The following is a 17,500-nucleotide window of genomic DNA, read 5'->3' on the forward strand; positions in this document are numbered from 1 at the left end:
ATTCATATAAAGAATAAAAATTAAATACCGGTATAAGGCAAACACGGAGCACTGGACACACCAGAGATGACGTCTGGTGCCTAAGAGGAGTAAGCATTCCCTGTTGACCACACCCGCCGTGCAGTGCTGTATCTCAATCAAATAAACGGAGTAATATGTAGTCAAAATTAGTATGTAAAGAACGGTGTAACAATTGGTATGAAACACATCAGATAGCATTCGACTTGACGACGGGTAGATGGTTATAACGACCATAGAATTAATGGTATGTGTACCTTGTATGATCCTCTTAAATGTACGTTAAATAACTGTATCCCATTTCCATTCTCAACGACCGTGTAGCGTGTGACAGCGTGGCGAGAATTCCATCGTCATCGAAAGTTTTTTAAAAGTCTTACCTAGATGGTCGAGCGGTCTAGCGCGCTGCTGGTTACATGTTGCTAGGAGATTTGGTTTCGCAGGTCGCGATTTCAACCCCGGGTAGGGGTGGAAGTGGGTATCCAAATAAAGTGAAATTTTCTGTGCTTTATATACATATTTCAAATGATTTTGCCTTTGATATCCTCATGAATACGCCACAGTTGTGATCAATACCGGTATTGATGAGGAAATGGTTATCATTGTAATTTGTAAGGATTTTTAAGGCAAAAACATTGGAAATGTAAATATTCAACATGAATTCCATGAACGGAAACTGTATGTACATCTATAGTTCATATTCGTCAGTCATTCAGTAATTTCAACGCCACTGTTGTACCAGACATTCACCAAATACATGTATATCCGTGTTGGTAACTTTAACACTAGCAGTTCAAGAATTGATAACGCAATCTCAATCAATCATTTACTTTAATTTAAAATTAAATCATAAATCAGGAAAGAACAACAACAGACTAAATGGAAAAGAAACCATGATCATAAAGCATTGTCACAATTGACCCACCACACATCACATTGACTTAAAGGATTGTCACAATTGACACATCACATTGACTTAAAGGATTGTCACAATTGACCCACCACACATCACATTGACTTAAAGGATTGTCACAATTGACCCACCACACATCACATTGACTTACAGCATTGTCACAATTGACCCACCACACATCACATTGACTTACAGCATTGTCACAATTGACCCACCACACATCACATTGACTTACAGCATTGTCACAATTGACCCACCACACATCATACTGACTTTTTATTCCCTTTCCTACATCGTCCACATCCTCTCCTTTGAAAAAAGCAAAACATTTCGATTAAGTTCGGGATGTCTAATAAAATAAAAAATCCCATTTCTAACACTATGAATACTATTCCACCGACGCCAATCATCATCGCACTGGGTCGTTTGTCGTCTGCACAGGTTCGTGTCCTCTGAAACGCCGACGTTTCCTTTTTATCGATGTGCAATTCTTGTTTGATTTGCGCCAGAAGTTCTTCTACTGACAGCGAATAATTTGTACTACACGGACAGCTACACGCATTGGATCCGTTTACGGTTGCCATGGAGGTTACTGAGGGAGAAAAATGGTATTATTTTCATCTCATCTGTTTCCAAATGATAAAATCTTAAAATCAGACTAGGTGCAAATATTTTTAGTATATATAGTTATATTCAAAACGTGACGCAAAAGTCATGAATCTGTATTTTATGAAATAAACTGTTCAAGACACAGAAGAACAGTCTGTTGATGCCCTAAATATTTCTGTACACCCAATAGAATTATAACTTATTCAAAATAGTATTATCGTTTTTGAATTACAATCTCTTCGTTATCAGATCACAAACACAAAAGGGCAATGAAGTATATCATCGAAAATATCTTTTAATTAGAACAATCTCTAAAACTAAAAAGACAACGATACACGAATCACCATTGAAAACAAGTCATATAACTTTCTTGCTGAAGGAAATATAACTGTGACCCAAACTGAATACAACAACAGCAAATATCACATATCTGAAATATCTTCAAAGCATTTAAAACATAAAAATATCAGAATTCCCAAATCATATAAATCGGTCATAATGAATAAGATAAATATATAATTATCAATCTGCCTTCAAACGAATGCATTCATTTCCAACGTGTGGTATATTCACTGCAAGAATTCATTTTGAAGGCGAAATATGGACCCTAGACACCCAAGAGGTGGGGTCAGGTGCGTAGGAGGTGTAAGCACTTGCTGTTGACTGGTCACACCTGTCGTGAGCCCTATATCCTGATCAGGTAAATGAAGTAATCCGTAGTCAAATCATAAATTGGAATCATTTTGCAGAGTTGCGGCTCTTTGATAAAATTAATTCAATTGATCGATATAATTGTGTAGATTTCTCTCTGTTGTACTTGTGGTTTTTGAAGATAAAATTCAGTTTCATCGAATGTCACGAATTATTGTTCAGACGGGCCTAGTTTGTATCTATGGCGGTACTTTTGTTAAATCAATCTACGGAGAGTTAAATTGCTAGAAGCTCAACATGTAAATCAGAGACATGAAATTAATTCTACAAGTATAAAAATGCCATAGTAAAAATTATATATAAAGACAGTGCTTTTAAAGAAGTGCTTGTGCGTTCGACAGTGGGTCACTTACTCTCCGTGGCATAGGTGTCCCGACTTTGTACGGTAGTAGGAAAGGTACTCATGGCAGGAGTGGTAGAACTCTCCGCTATTTGCAATTGATATTTTGGTAATTCAGAATTTTAAAAAAGATTCAAATCGTTCAAAAAACGTGCAAAGTATTTTTTTAAAGTTCAATTCACCAAGGAAACCCCAACAGCAATTAGGATTCTTATGTTGAATTCTTCCTAAGGAATGCAACAGTCTTATAATCTTTTTGTACACATGAAATAAAATGAACTTGTGGAATCTTTGCAATATTTAAGTCATGATCATTTTGTCGAAAACCAAATGGTTTTGCAATGTAGTTGATTTGAGTTATTTCACCTTACTCTGCATTATGCTTCGATGATGTTATCTTATTGTATACACTTTGCAGAGAAATAGTACATGCATATGCTTTAGATAGTAAGTAACCATTCTGGTCGTAGGTTCAAGCCCCACTCGTATATTAGTCGCGTCAAACCAACCATAGGTCGTGTCCCGTTAGCCAAACTGTCGGCGTTTAGAAGGGAGAGTTGTGGGCCTTTTGAATGAGGTTGCATTTGGTGCCAAAGTTCCGTGCTGTGACAGGCGCTGGCACAATAAAGAACACTTACTACTACGGCCCTCAGCGTCATGTATAAATTTAAAATTTGTGGCACTTGACTTACAGCTGGTGACCTCGCGATACGAGTAACAAACATTTCAAAGGGACGGAAAAGAAATAAACGGACAAACAAAACAAACAGCAACTTTTAACAAACATTTATATGTAGAAAACATACTATATGCATTTTTTCATTTCAAAAAATCTCTAAAACAATGATGCCGTTATTGTCAAATCTAATAGATGGATAAATAAATATACGTACTATTTAATGGAGTTGTACTCTGGGTGGTGGCATCTGATGATAGTCTGCCCTCTGTCGTGGTGTACTGAATCAGACAGGATGAGTATGGCGTTTCAAGAGTTGAATTATCCGCAATTACAGTGTTATTTATAGCTTCTGTAATATAATATTTATAGTTTCTGTAATATAATATTTATAGCTTGTGTAATATAATATTTATAGCTTCTGTGATATGATATTTATAGCTTCTGTGATATAATATTTATAGCTTGTGTAATATAATATTTATAGGTTCTGTAATATAATATTTATAGCTTCTGTGATATGATATTTATAGCTTCTGTGATATGATATTTATAGCTTCTGTGATATGATATTTATAGCTTCTGTGATATAATATTTATAGGTTCTATAATACAATATTTATAGCTTCTGTAATACAATATTTATAGCTTCTGTAATACAATATTTATAGCTTCTGTAATATAATATTATAGCTTCTGTAATATAATATTTATAGCTTGTGTAATATAATATTTATAGCTTCTGTAATACAATATTTATAGGTTCTATAATACAATATTTATAGCTTCTGTAATATAATATTTATAGCTTCTGTAATATAATATTTATAGCTTGTGTGATATGATATTTATAGCTTCTGTGATATAATATTTATAGCTTGTGTAATATAATATTTATAGGTTCTGTAATATAATATTTATAGCTTCTGTGATATGATATTTATAGCTTCTGTGATATGATATTTATAGCTTCTGTGATATGATATTTATAGCTTCTGTGATATAATATTTATAGGTTCTATAATACAATATTTATAGCTTCTGTAATACAATATTTATAGCTTCTGTAATACAATATTTATAGCTTCTGTAATATAATATTATAGCTTCTGTAATATAATATTTATAGCTTCTGTAATATAATATTTATAGCTTGTGTAATACAATATTTATAGCTTCTGTAATACAATATTTATAGGTTCTATAATACAATATTTATAGGTTCTATAATACAATATTTATAGCTTCTGTAATATAATATTTATAGCTTCTGTGATATGATATTTATAGCTTCTGTGATATGATATTTATAGCTTCTGTGATATAATATTTATAGGTTCTATAATACAATATTTATAGTTTCTGTAACATAATATTTATAGCTTGTGTAATATAATATTTATAGTTTCTGTAATATAATATTATAGCTTCTGTAATATAATGTTTATAGCTTCTGTAATACAATAATTTAATTTCACTTGTAACACGCAATTTGACTGGCTGAACACACTGAAATTGTTTAGTTTATATTGTATAATGTAACTTGGTATGGGGACACGCCCCCTTGACGACCCAAAACGGTACTACTTTTTTTTATATTATTATTTCACATTGTAGCACCGTAAAGCTGTAGGCCTTCTATGAAATAGAAAATCAACAGATCAAACCGTGCAGAATAAGATATCTTTAATTTGTTCGACATTTTTTTCGATGTTAAACAAGGCGCACATGATAAGTATACAAAACATTAACGGTAAAAACTCGTCGGATACTAATTCTGATACAACGATATATCATTTGCAAAATAATGGTATAACAAATACTTGCAACTTTGCTGTTTCATTATAAAATATATTTTTACTTGGGGGATTGCTTGATCCGCCTATCAAATCGTCATACATATATACTAGATGATGTCCCGCCAAATTGATGACATGTGGATCGCATTCTGTGAATTGATTACATTTTACTGTGTCGGATTTAATAGGCAACAATGCTGCACATGTAATGGTAAGTTATAATTTAGTTTAAAACGTATATAAAGTCAAGAAACCGCAATTCGTTTAGCATTTTTTGATGCATGACGTATTTTGTGTTATGTCGAGTCGGGATTAGATTTACAAATTAAAAAAAAAAAAAATGACAGTCAGTATAATAATTGTGAACATGCACTATTTTTCAAAATCCTGACTAATGTTTTAGATAGATATCGGATATCCATAGCATAGGCTCAGTGTTACCACCAGAGGTATTCAGCTATAGATTTACATGTAGATATTGATATAAATGTATCGATAGATTAAAACGTTAAAGGTACTGAGCTATAGATTTACATGTAGTTATTGATATAAATGTATCGATAGATTAAAACGTTAAAGGTATTGAACTATAGATTTACATGTAGATATTGATATAAATGTATCGATAGATTAAAACGTTAAAGGTATTGAGCTATAGATTTACATGTAGATATTGATATAAATGTATCGATAGATTAAAACGTTAAAGGTATTGAGCTATAGATTTACATGAAGATATTGATATAAATGTATCGATAGATTAAAACGTACGTGTAAAACAGGTCTTTATGTACACATCAATGGATCCAGATGCAAAAGTGTTGTATGCGCATGCTTCAGGGTCAACCGATAGAAACATCCAACAGTCATCTCCGCTATAACCCAAAAAGTGCCCAATTCCCCAGCACTCTTCGTCTGCAAAGAGATGGCACAGAATTTCAACAGAGAGTACTGTATATTCCTTAGTTTACGCGAATACGGCGAAATCACTCGTATATACGTCAAATTGCGTGAACATGAATTCGCGTTTCGCCTGTTAGTCAAGAGTTTTTGCAGATAATTCAGCAACAGCAAATTAAAAGCCAGTAAATTTATTTCGTGAGTGATGCGTCTCACGAAACTACGCGATAATAACTTCCTCGTGTATATTTAGGAATCTACAGTATTCAACACCCAACATTTCTTCATTTATAAAGAGCCTGACGCAGAATTTCAACAGAATGTTTTCAACTCCCAAGCTTTCTTTGTTTATAAAGAGCTAGACGCATACTTTCAATAAATAAATAAATAAAGTATTCCACTCCGCACTAATTGCATCTTCACAAGCCAAATGTCCTATTCGCTTACTCTCATCTACCCCTTAGCGGATTTAGTTGCGACTGAATTGCCAACTAACGGATCGAGCGAGTTATCGTTCTTGACGAAAACAAAATCTAACCAATCAGATAACGCAATTTAATTTCTGTTACATATGTACGTTTACAAAATGGAGTTGACAGATGAAAACAATAGAATTGTTTTTTAATTATGAGTGCATACTTGCTGGACGGGTATGCCACTTTTGTGTTTAAGGCATAAATCACGTATCAAAACAATTCATTCAGATTTCAGTGTTTCTACTTTCGTTTTGATACTGTCTAAATTTTATTGATTTTGTTCAGTTCATTCCAGCACAAACCATCCTTTATCGTCATTTGGGTGAGGTACATTATCGATTATCTATAGAAGTTGATCGAAAACCCCAAAACTTTATACGAAAATCCCCCGTCTTTGTTTTTTTTTTTTTTAGAAAAAATGTCATGGCATAGGGAACAACATGGGCTAGACATGGGGGCCACCATTACTCAAACCAAACTGCATGTATGGCGCGATTTGATTGGGTGCCTTGGAAAGCCAAAGCGCGATATTTTGAAGTCTTAGAAATGCGACTAAATCCGTCAAGGGGGAGATGAGAGTAAGCGAATCGGTCACTGGGCTTGCGAAGATGCACTAATTGTTAAAGACGCATTTTGTCTGATTTTATGGGGAATAAGTATTAGTACCTACATGTAGTAAAGTGAAGAAAGCTACTGCACGTATTATGACGTGGAGTCTCTGACATGAGATATTTCAATCACGTGGTCAGTACCCTGTCTATCTTTAAAAGAAATTATTACATACGCATTAAGTTAACTTGTACTTTGTCTTCTAACCTATAATGTGTCCGTTCTGATCTCCAGGAAATCATATAGTTTGAGCAATATTACTTATTGCAATAGGTTTGTTACTGACGGTCTACAGATTCATAGAAGACGAGGCGAAGTTCCCACGGTATTTTGTAGACAGTCCTTAACAAACCTAATAAGTGCTTTGTTATGCCGAGGACCAAAAAGATATAATATAGTTTACAATTACATGTAATTCATTAGCTTTATAGATATTCATATGCAATAATGACCCAGCAATTTATCACGTTCAACATCGTTAAAACTTTCAAAATCCAACTATGAATAAGAAGGAATAATGAGATTTCATGACTATTAAGTTTATGAACTGAAGAAAATAATTGATATGATAATCTTCTAATTTCCTTGAATAATGACGAGAGTTCATCCTTTTATGGTATTGAAATCAAAATAACGATTTGATTCCAGTGTTTACATTTACATACATTCTAACCTTGTTTCATGCTTTTGTTTATTTTTTTTTTTAATGCTGGATTTCGGTTAAAACAGAAGGAAACTATACCGGTTCCTCTGGTCAAATGTGCATTGTGCTGACTCATTAAATGAAGCCATCTGCAGACCCCGGATGAGAAAGATGTACTTACTTCCTGGTTGTATTGGAATATTTCGACATGTGTCTAAGCAGTCCGTCAAGCTATACTCGTCTGTCTGCTTCAAAGTCACTCCACAGCCTGTGTTCGGGTATCTTCGGGAAAAGTCACAAAGCCCTGAGACGAATAATTGAAAAATCAATTTGACAACTTGCGATATTTTTTTCCTTTTTACTCTATTGCAAAACTTTGCACATCACCCTGATTTCCGTGCCCCAATTTAGTAAGTTATCTCTCTGGTCTGGTAGCTTTAAAGACGATGAATTAGAAATGATCCTATTCACATTATGAGTACATGTATTACCATATATTACTATATTTACACTCACTGAATCTTTTCTATTATATTTCTTTTGAAATTGGCATTGTTTTCATCCTCGGCAATGAATACATATTTATTGCAAACTAGTTAAATCCGGTTTCTACGAGTAGTTCCACCTGTCCGCGTTACCATCACCAAATATGGAGCGTCGTCAAGGTCAAAGGGTGTATTGGTTGTTAAGTTTAATGTAACGAATGAGTCTACGATATATTTCAGTACTTAAATCTAGCTTACGTTTTTGAAAAATACAAACAATAAAACCTTATTGTTTTATCGGGTGATGAGGGTAGAGATCATTGCAGAAACCGATCTTTAAATTGAAAATGTCCTCATTAGAACAATTTGGTGTGAAATTATCAATCGAAAAATAGTACATGTAATGATTGCAAAGTTAACAGACACTAATGCATGGCAAAAATACAAATAGAAAATTATACATAACGAATGGAAAAACCGCACACGTTCAATTTAAATGGTGATCACTACCACATTAGCTGTAATGCTAACATGAAACCCTAGTCTATCAACATATTCATCAGAAAACTGCCTGCTGATGCAATCGCCATTTTGGCCCTAAGCTGATGACATTGAAATGAAGTGGATCAACAGCTCAGAAAGCCTCAATAATTTCATTGTCTTTGCCAACTCATTCCATCACTCTATCAAATTCACAGTTAAACTGTCGATCATCTGTGAAGCGCATCCAGCTTAAGGTAAAAACAGCGATTATGTATCATCAGTTGCAAGGTTTGCCACAGGCAGTTAAATTTTTGTTCTTTTATTTTTCAATTTGTTTACCGTCAGTTACGGCTTGTATTGCATTAACTTTGATGATCGTAGTTGGGACGACATAATAGTCACGACACTAGGTGGTCTAATGCAGAGAAAGCAGACAAGGAGAAGTCTTAGAATAATTTCACCCTGATGCCATGAAAAAGTAAAGATAACGAAGTGATGAATCTCTTAAATCCCATACAAAATAAAAACTAAGAATAGGACAAACACGGACTCCTGGACTCACCAGCGGTGGAAGCAACTAATGAATCAACTACCCGGAACTCCTTGGTTTGGCTTCGTACGAATTAAACAAATACAGAAGAGAATACCGATAGTTGAACAAAATGGTGGTGCCCATACAGCTCACGGAATTTTTAATGATTGATTGATTGATTCTTTTACGTCCGGTCGAGAATTTTTCACTCATATTGAGACGTCACCAGCTGTAGATGAAGTACCACAAATTTAGACCTATGCTTAGCGCTCAGGGCCGTAGCAGTGATGGTTCTTTATCAGGCCAACGCCTGCCGCGACACGGAACTTCCGTTTTTAAGGCCATATCCGAAAGACCCGTGATTCTCACTTCTAAATGCAGAGCGTTTAGCGAAGGAGCAATCACTGTCTTAGGTTTGACGCAGAACTTTCAATGAAAGTATGTAGAGATTATCTCTATCAATTTTGCCGATTATGTCTTTTTTTTACTTCACACACGTGTTACCTCTAGAGCCTTGTTTTGCGGACTGGTCTTAGGCCCGTCCGAGCTTCACTCGGTAATATCCGTATACTAATTACATGTACAGATAAAACAATAACGATAGTAAAAATATTGCGATATGTTCCGATCTAGAATGAAAATTAAGACCGTACATACATTGATTCATACCTAAATTTTCTTCACAGATAAAGCTTAATTTTAGATCACATCTCTCCGCCTTCCACTGTCCTGTAGTAGGGTTCACAGTGAAGCATTTATTGCCGTCTACCACTGGGCTTGGCGCAGAATGGTAATTGTAGTATGTTACATCGCTACAGTCAGTCCATTTCACCTTTGATCCGTCTAACGAATCTATTTCATGTAATCCCGTCCATACATTTCCCACTCTGTAGAAATAAATTCATAGCAATGTTTGCCCTTTTTCTCATATCTTGGAGTTTAGACCAAATTAATGTATAACAAAAATCAAATGTTCTGAGTTTCAGCACTGGTATGATTTCTACCATTTTATCGATAAATGGTTTTTTTTTTTTAAAAAACAACAACACACGATTATGATGTGGAAATAAGCGGCAGTGTCTCATTCAGTGTCGACTTCACCGTTATGCAAATTATCGCATTTCTCAATATTCACCTCGCATACCAACAAAATAGACAGTCATTCCTTAAATGTAATATAATTTTCTCGTACAGATACCGGCATATTCTTCATTCTATATGTAATTTCAATTCTAGATACATTCTAAACTGTTAAATCATTAAATTTCATGTTATTATACATACATATATACAAACAGCATATAGCATTAGAGAGAACTTTGAAATGGTATTCTAATTAAATTCTATACAAAAAATCCATATCGCCTTTATTACAATTTTTATAATGCTATTTAAGAAATGAATTTCATTTTTGAGAATACGAGATATGAACTGAGACACTTCATGTCGTGACATTAGTGCCTCATGAAAAGCACGCCGACGTGGACCGTTGCTGTTCTTGCCCTCGTTCATTTTCAAATAGGAAATCTATTTTTTATATTTGCATTATGATTTCGTTTCTGTCACAATTCCCAGTCGGTAAAATAGACGTACTATATCTATCAAGTAGTTCTGTATTCATACGCGCATTGTTTACAACTGCAGAACATTCACGGGGAAATGCACATCATCACAATTTGTAAAGATATAATAGGCAAAATTTTTAGAATTGTAAATATTTTGAAATATTGATTTCAGGCAAACTACTGACATTGTGTGGATTTTAGATTAACACCTTGCAATGTACACGCAATTAAGAAATTGCCAAAACATAACTGTAAACAACCGTGCACTTGTAAAATCCTTTATACTTACACAGAAGTGATCCACTCATTCTGAAGAAAATGTTCAACGAAATATTGTTTTGTGGTGGAGGAAATTTTCAGTAGGGCACTATTTTTCTGCTCGCATGCTGTCTTTGCGTCATTCCATGATAAAGCGTTGGGGTACAGTGTCAGTCTTTGTTTTGTAGATGTCAAAAAAACTGTAAGGTAATGTAAATTTGCAGAAATCTGTATGATTATATTCCTTTATTCAACGAAAATAATAAAAAAAATTACAATTATTTTAATTAGATATCATTATACTCATGATGATTTTCCTTTTTTCACAATCTCATAATTATGCATTCTGCCTTTTAAATGATCCCCATATCAATTGCATTTGGGTTTTTTTTTTAGATATTTTATTTAAAGAAATAAAATTATCATTCAGACATTTTTTTATCAAGCTAAAACACATTTCATATTGTATTTAAGAATATCCCTGACTAAAAGTGAAACCATCTATTAAGTATATCTTTACTGTGCTGAAATGGCTGAGATTCTCGATTTACGCCAAGGAAATAAACACGATAAACACATTAAACAACCACTTACTTATATGGCGGCTGCCCCTTAAAAGTATTATTATGGTGACAGTGTCTTATCCGTCGACCCCATTGGCTTCATTTAACCGTCGGCCGCCCTTTAAAGGGCGACCCTTCATTTAATGCATCGGGCGGCCACCACGTAACTTATTTGGTGGCCACCAATGAAGTACTTGGTACTTCAGGGTTATAATTATATTTTTAAAGAGGTTCGATTAGTATGCAGGCACGTACTAAGGGAGGGGGGGGGGAGAAGAAGTTCTTACCATTGTCTGAAATTCTTGACAAGCAAAACAAGATACCTCAACGATTCTATTTTGACGAAATCTCAAATTCCCAAATCGTTGAAAGGGGAGAGGCACCGTTCGTTTTTCAATTCACCAATTCAAGTTTACATTCTTCCCATTCACTACTACAGTGTACTATAAAAATGTTGGGGGAAGGTAACAATACTGGTATCTTACTTTGCATGTGAAAATAACTAATTTTACATGTAAAATTAATGGGAAAACATGGTTATCAAAAAGTGAGGGAGGGTGGGGAGTGGGGTGGGGCAGGCCCCTAGCTCTACGTGCGGATACGTAAGCATATTATTTCAGATTGATATTTTTTCGTGCGTACAATGTACATATATATCTATCTGTCGACTTTTGACATCGTAAACATTCATATGACTGTGAATTGACCCGACAAATGATAACGCTGTTATTTGTAAACACCTACGTTTGAAAATTAAGGAGAGAGAGAGAGAGAAAGAAAGAGAGAACAATTTAGTAACTGGTGGCAGTCGCCAGGTAAATGAATATGAATTCTCTACCGGAGCACCTAGTGGGATTGTTAGGGCACGTTTTGGTCGTCGCCGCGTCAAACCTAAGGCGTTTAACATAGGCAATGAGTGGTCGCCGCGCTAGTGGTTATGGCATTCCCTTAGCAACCCAAATCTTCCCGATCTTGGCACCACGCCAAACCCTAGACGTTTAATATAGGTAATAATGTTCCTCTGCCAAATGCCGGGTATTCATGTAAGTGAAAGTCACGGGTTTTCTTTTTTCTCAATAAACCTGTGTCACACTAGACGTTGACCCAATAAGGAACCCTCACTGTCAAGGTCATGCGTAGGTCATAATTTATAGAACTTCACCACAGCAGGTGAAAGATTGAAGAATTCTCAAATGGGTTGTAATACAACATAAAAATAAACAAAACACTTAATTCATAGTGTATGATGATGGTACGATGTATTTTGATAGAACCAAAAATATTTCCATTGTTGATATGAAGCTAGCAAAAATCTTAACTTTGTCGTGTTCAAATCGAGTAATAAGTAGCACTGTTATGTATAAAAGGTGAAGAAAACGAACAGTGATCAATCTCATAACTCCTATAAGGAGTACAAAATAAAGAGTTGGGCAAACATGGACCCCTGGACACACCAGAGATGGTACCAGGTGCCTAGGAGGAATATCCAAGTAAGCATCCCTTGTCGACCGGTCACACTGGCTGTAAGCCCTGTGTCTTGATTAGGTAAACGGAGTAATCCGTAGTCAAAATTAGTGAACCAAGATCGGCCTAACAATCGGTATGAAATACACCAGACAGCATTTGAACCAATGATAGTGTAACGACTGTAGAATTTGAGAAATGCTGACTTAAACAAGACCGTTAAAACCCTGTAACATTAACTTGTTTGTCAGTAGCCTGCATCCAATCTAATTAAAATTAGATCTCCTCTAACTGTTACACTGGAGAAGAATCTGACAGCATTACATTTGAGGTCATTATTTCTCACTTGACCAATCAAATGACGGCTTTCGCTAAGATGAAAGTTTTACTGTTATATCGGAACATACTTGGTATTTAGCATACGCATGTCAATAGCTACCGAGAAGCACGGAAGAATAATCGAAGAAAAAGGGAGGCAGCCATTTGCGTTGTTAGAAGACAGAAAATATATTCTAACGATAAGGAATGTGTAATATCTAAGATCTTCCTTTACTCTTCCTTTAATGCTGATATTTGGAATTTGTTTAAACGTTTCATGAATCGAAGCTATTTCTTATCAACTTACAATCCGAATACACTTCAGTGAAACGATTCCTGATTGGTCCTTGATTCTTTGTCAAGCTATTGTTTTTGGTCGAATATTTATTGAATTATTCATGAGACTGGGGTCAATAACATGACCTCAATTGCAATGCTGTCAGATCCTTATCCAGTGTAACCGTTAAAGAAGATATAATTTTAATTAGATTGGAAATGATCATACGTAAAACAAGCTCTTACATGTCGAATCAGTTGAGAGATATAAATAACAATGGAATATTGCTACATAAATCTGGGAAGTTAACGATAGAGAATCTGAAATCATCCCGTTTTTCAAAAAGTTGGATTGTTAGTTTGCCGTTGTTATTCATTTTCAAGAAAATGTATAAGTACTAAGCAGGTGAAAAGGACTATGTGGTGTCTTTTATCTCGAGTTCACATAGATATATCGAATCGATATATTATTTATATTATTATTAATATTATTATTCATGTAAATGAAATAGATAAAACGCCGTCGATACATCTAAATGTTGAGTTGAAGGCCACAGTAAGATTTTTCTTCTTCTGATGTAGAGGCTTTTGAATAAACTCTACGTCGTAAGAATGTAAAAACAGGTATGTATGTGTATAAAGCAATAATTGATAATGGATTGTCACACTTTTTTTTCTTTGAACTTGGTTTGAAATGTCAACGATTACAAAAGCAAATTTTATTGTAGTAATAATTACTCTTTTCAACATTCCAAAAGTAATCCCCCTTTCCCCCAGGAATACACTACGAATAAGATTCCTGATTCCAACAAGAATCCACTGATCCTGCACCTCGTGGTCACAATACGTGTATTTCAACGGAACTCGAGGAAAATTCCCAAATCTCATTTATTCTGGTCTCTGAAGCCGACTTGATAAATAAATTACCAACATTAAACTTCTTAAATCATAATTGATAATAATTACTTTTACGATTTGTCAGTTCTAATGACAGACTAATTTGTATTTTCAGTGGAGAGGCGCACAATGAGGCAAAAACTACTATTAATATATCAATAATATATTTTGTGTAACATCATACCCCCAACTATTTTTGTTCCATAGCTTTGATGTTAAACTAATTATTTCTAATGATTTATGTTCAATCCATCCAGATCATAAAGCAGAATAAGTGATGATTCAGATCAAAGAAATATTATAATAAAATAATGATAATAAAAGTACACTTATATAGCGCCTTATCTAAAAATACTCTAAAGCGCTGTACAACATACTAGAATTTACAATTGATAATTAAAAGAAAAACCATAGAATACACAACGAATAATCCTTACACATATAATCATGAATGCAACATTATGTCATAATGGATAGAAAGTACAAATCAAGACAATTTAAAGTATAAAATATGATGCAAGCATACAACGTCCTAAATACAGTATATGAAAAACAAACAAGTAAAACTACTCAAAGGAATCTAAAACACAAATGTGCCCAAAGTTCATTAAATTCAACAGTACATAGATTATTTATAATTTATAAATTATTTAATTTACATGTTGCAGTTTATTACCTTTTTATCAAAAAACAAACATGCACCTACCCGAATGAAGAACTATTAGAATCGTGAAGCACAGCAGGTAAAAGTTTGGAGACGACATTTCTCTAAAGGAAAGGAATATTTTCATTAATACTAGCATTTTTAATACTATCTAACAGAAATTCAGATGAAACCGTAATGATATACACATGCAAGTATCTGTAGTATGTTTTTATGTCAATCAATACATATTTATACTGTATATATGTATATATAGTTTCAATTGTTATTAATATTATCATCATTATTATTTGTAAATGTGATCAATCAACGATATTAATTAAACTATGAATTAAGCTTTCATGTATAAAAAAAAATCATTAAATTCTTACAGGATTCAACAACGCGTGCAATATTTTACACACACACACACACACACACACACACACACACACACACACACACACACACACCCCTAAATGGTAATTTGTAGTATTATTTAATAACGATAATGATAATAATCATAAATGATTTCAAAATGTGTTGCTACTTATGAAAAGTTGATTAGTATCCAGGAAAAAATATCGTTATCAAGAGAAAAGATCTCGAAATTACGAAAACACATCTCAAAATTCTGGGATACATGTACATCCTCTAAATTTCGACATACAGTACCTGCCGTTGTCCAAAGAAAATTATAACATAAGTTTAGCTTGATAAAATGACACACAGTACATTGCATCATCATGTACATGTATAGAACATTAGAACTATTCAACTGTCGACAAAATGTGTAAATTTCTATTAACTTTTTCTTTCAATCAACAGGCAGATCAGTTTAATTGCATAAAAGTATGAGATTTGAACTCTTAAGTGGCCAGTTTATATATGGTCCTAATGCAGGTTCGTGTTTGACCTAGCCTGGTACATGAGGCCTTCCGATGTTCAAAGAACGTTCTTTGAACATCGGAAGGCATCGGATACCAGGCTAGTGTTTGACCCTGCTATATCAGGATTGGGCAGAAATTTTAAAAAAAAATTACCATAGTATATTTATATTAAGAAATATCTTTGAAATATAAAAAAATTAAACTTAGGATAATCCGTATATAATTTGTAGTGTTATTCGTTTGTACATGTATATACATGTAATGTGTTCTAGATGCGCGCATGTATATATTGCATAGGACTTTGAGACTCCTCACATTCTCGTTTTGTTTGAAATAATGTGTCCAGAAAATATAAATCTAATTCCAAATTTCAAAATTTAAAACAAAGAGACCTTATTTCAAATTACTAAGGAATATTTTTTTTTTAAATTATTATTTTATACGATATAAATTGGTTTGCGACAGTTTACGCTTATAAAGCGGTTTATAAAAAGCGTACACTGTCCCAAACCAATTTACATCATATAAAAAAATTCAATTCTTATAAATTTAATTCCAACACTAAAAGATGCAAACATTTTTAATTTTATTTCGTAAACAGTAAATAGAAATTGATAGCACAGCACAGGGATTCGCTTAGCAACATACCGACAAATTGTCGACCGTGGAGGAAGCCAATTTGGTTCTTCGCATATCGGAGCATTCGAGATTAACATAAGCCTTGTTTCTCAATCTATTTCATGTTTAAGACATTGTTTGTAAACATTATTATCGAATTATTTACGAATAAATATTGTTTAAACTAAAGTGCTCCATGGTGCAATGTAAAATTAGAAAAGAAAAAGTAGCCGTCTTGGTTGTCAAAAGGGAGGGGGGGGGGTGTCCCGTAATATAAACGAAATTTGTTCAGCGTGCTCAATCAATCAAATCGCGTGTTACAAGTAAAATTAAATTATTAACACTAGACAAACAGATATGTTCGTTTTACAAAATAACAGGAAAAAATATATTCACATGAGTTTTTTCTCGAGTATCGCCCGCTAGGCACTTTATAGAAGGTGAATATTACGAACAGTGATCAATCTCGTAACTCCTATAATCAATAAAAAATAGAGAGTTGGGCAAACACGGACCCCTGCATACACCAGAGGTGGGATCAGGTGCCCAGGAGGAGCAAGCACCCCCTGTCGACCGGTCACAATCGCCGTGAGCCCTATATCTCAATCTGACAAACGGAGCCATCCGCAGCCAAAATCAGTGTGCCAAAGACGGCCTAACAATCGGTATGAAACATGTCAGACAGCATTTGACCCAATGATATGTTGTGTAGGCAAACCAGATCGTTATAACGACCACAGAATCCGCGAAATGCCGATCCCAAACAAGTTCATTGCTGATTAGAGGGGTGAAAGGTTAAGGCATACTTGAGTCT

General features: G+C 34.1%; 1 protein-coding gene across 1 annotated transcript; it reads right to left on the minus strand.

Annotated features, from left to right (window-relative positions):
* Window positions 1–830: 830 nt before the first annotated feature.
* LOC125664767 (uncharacterized) lies at window positions 831–15,300 on the minus strand. Its single transcript, XM_056153166.1, has 8 exons — window positions 15,242–15,300; window positions 11,049–11,217; window positions 9,864–10,081; window positions 7,876–7,998; window positions 5,838–5,981; window positions 3,485–3,619; window positions 2,605–2,679; window positions 831–1,523 (listed from the first exon to the last, which is right to left on the minus strand). Exons 1-8 carry the CDS (start codon window positions 15,297–15,299, stop codon window positions 1,195–1,197), a joined length of 1,251 nt encoding a protein of 416 aa, XP_056009141.1. The 5' UTR covers window position 15,300; the 3' UTR covers window positions 831–1,194.
* Between the last annotated feature and the right edge of the window lie 2,200 nt (window positions 15,301–17,500).

The sequence above is a fragment of the Ostrea edulis genome, chromosome 1 (genome assembly GCF_947568905.1).
Source record: "Ostrea edulis chromosome 1, xbOstEdul1.1, whole genome shotgun sequence".
Lineage (NCBI taxonomy): Eukaryota > Metazoa > Mollusca > Bivalvia > Ostreida > Ostreidae > Ostrea > Ostrea edulis.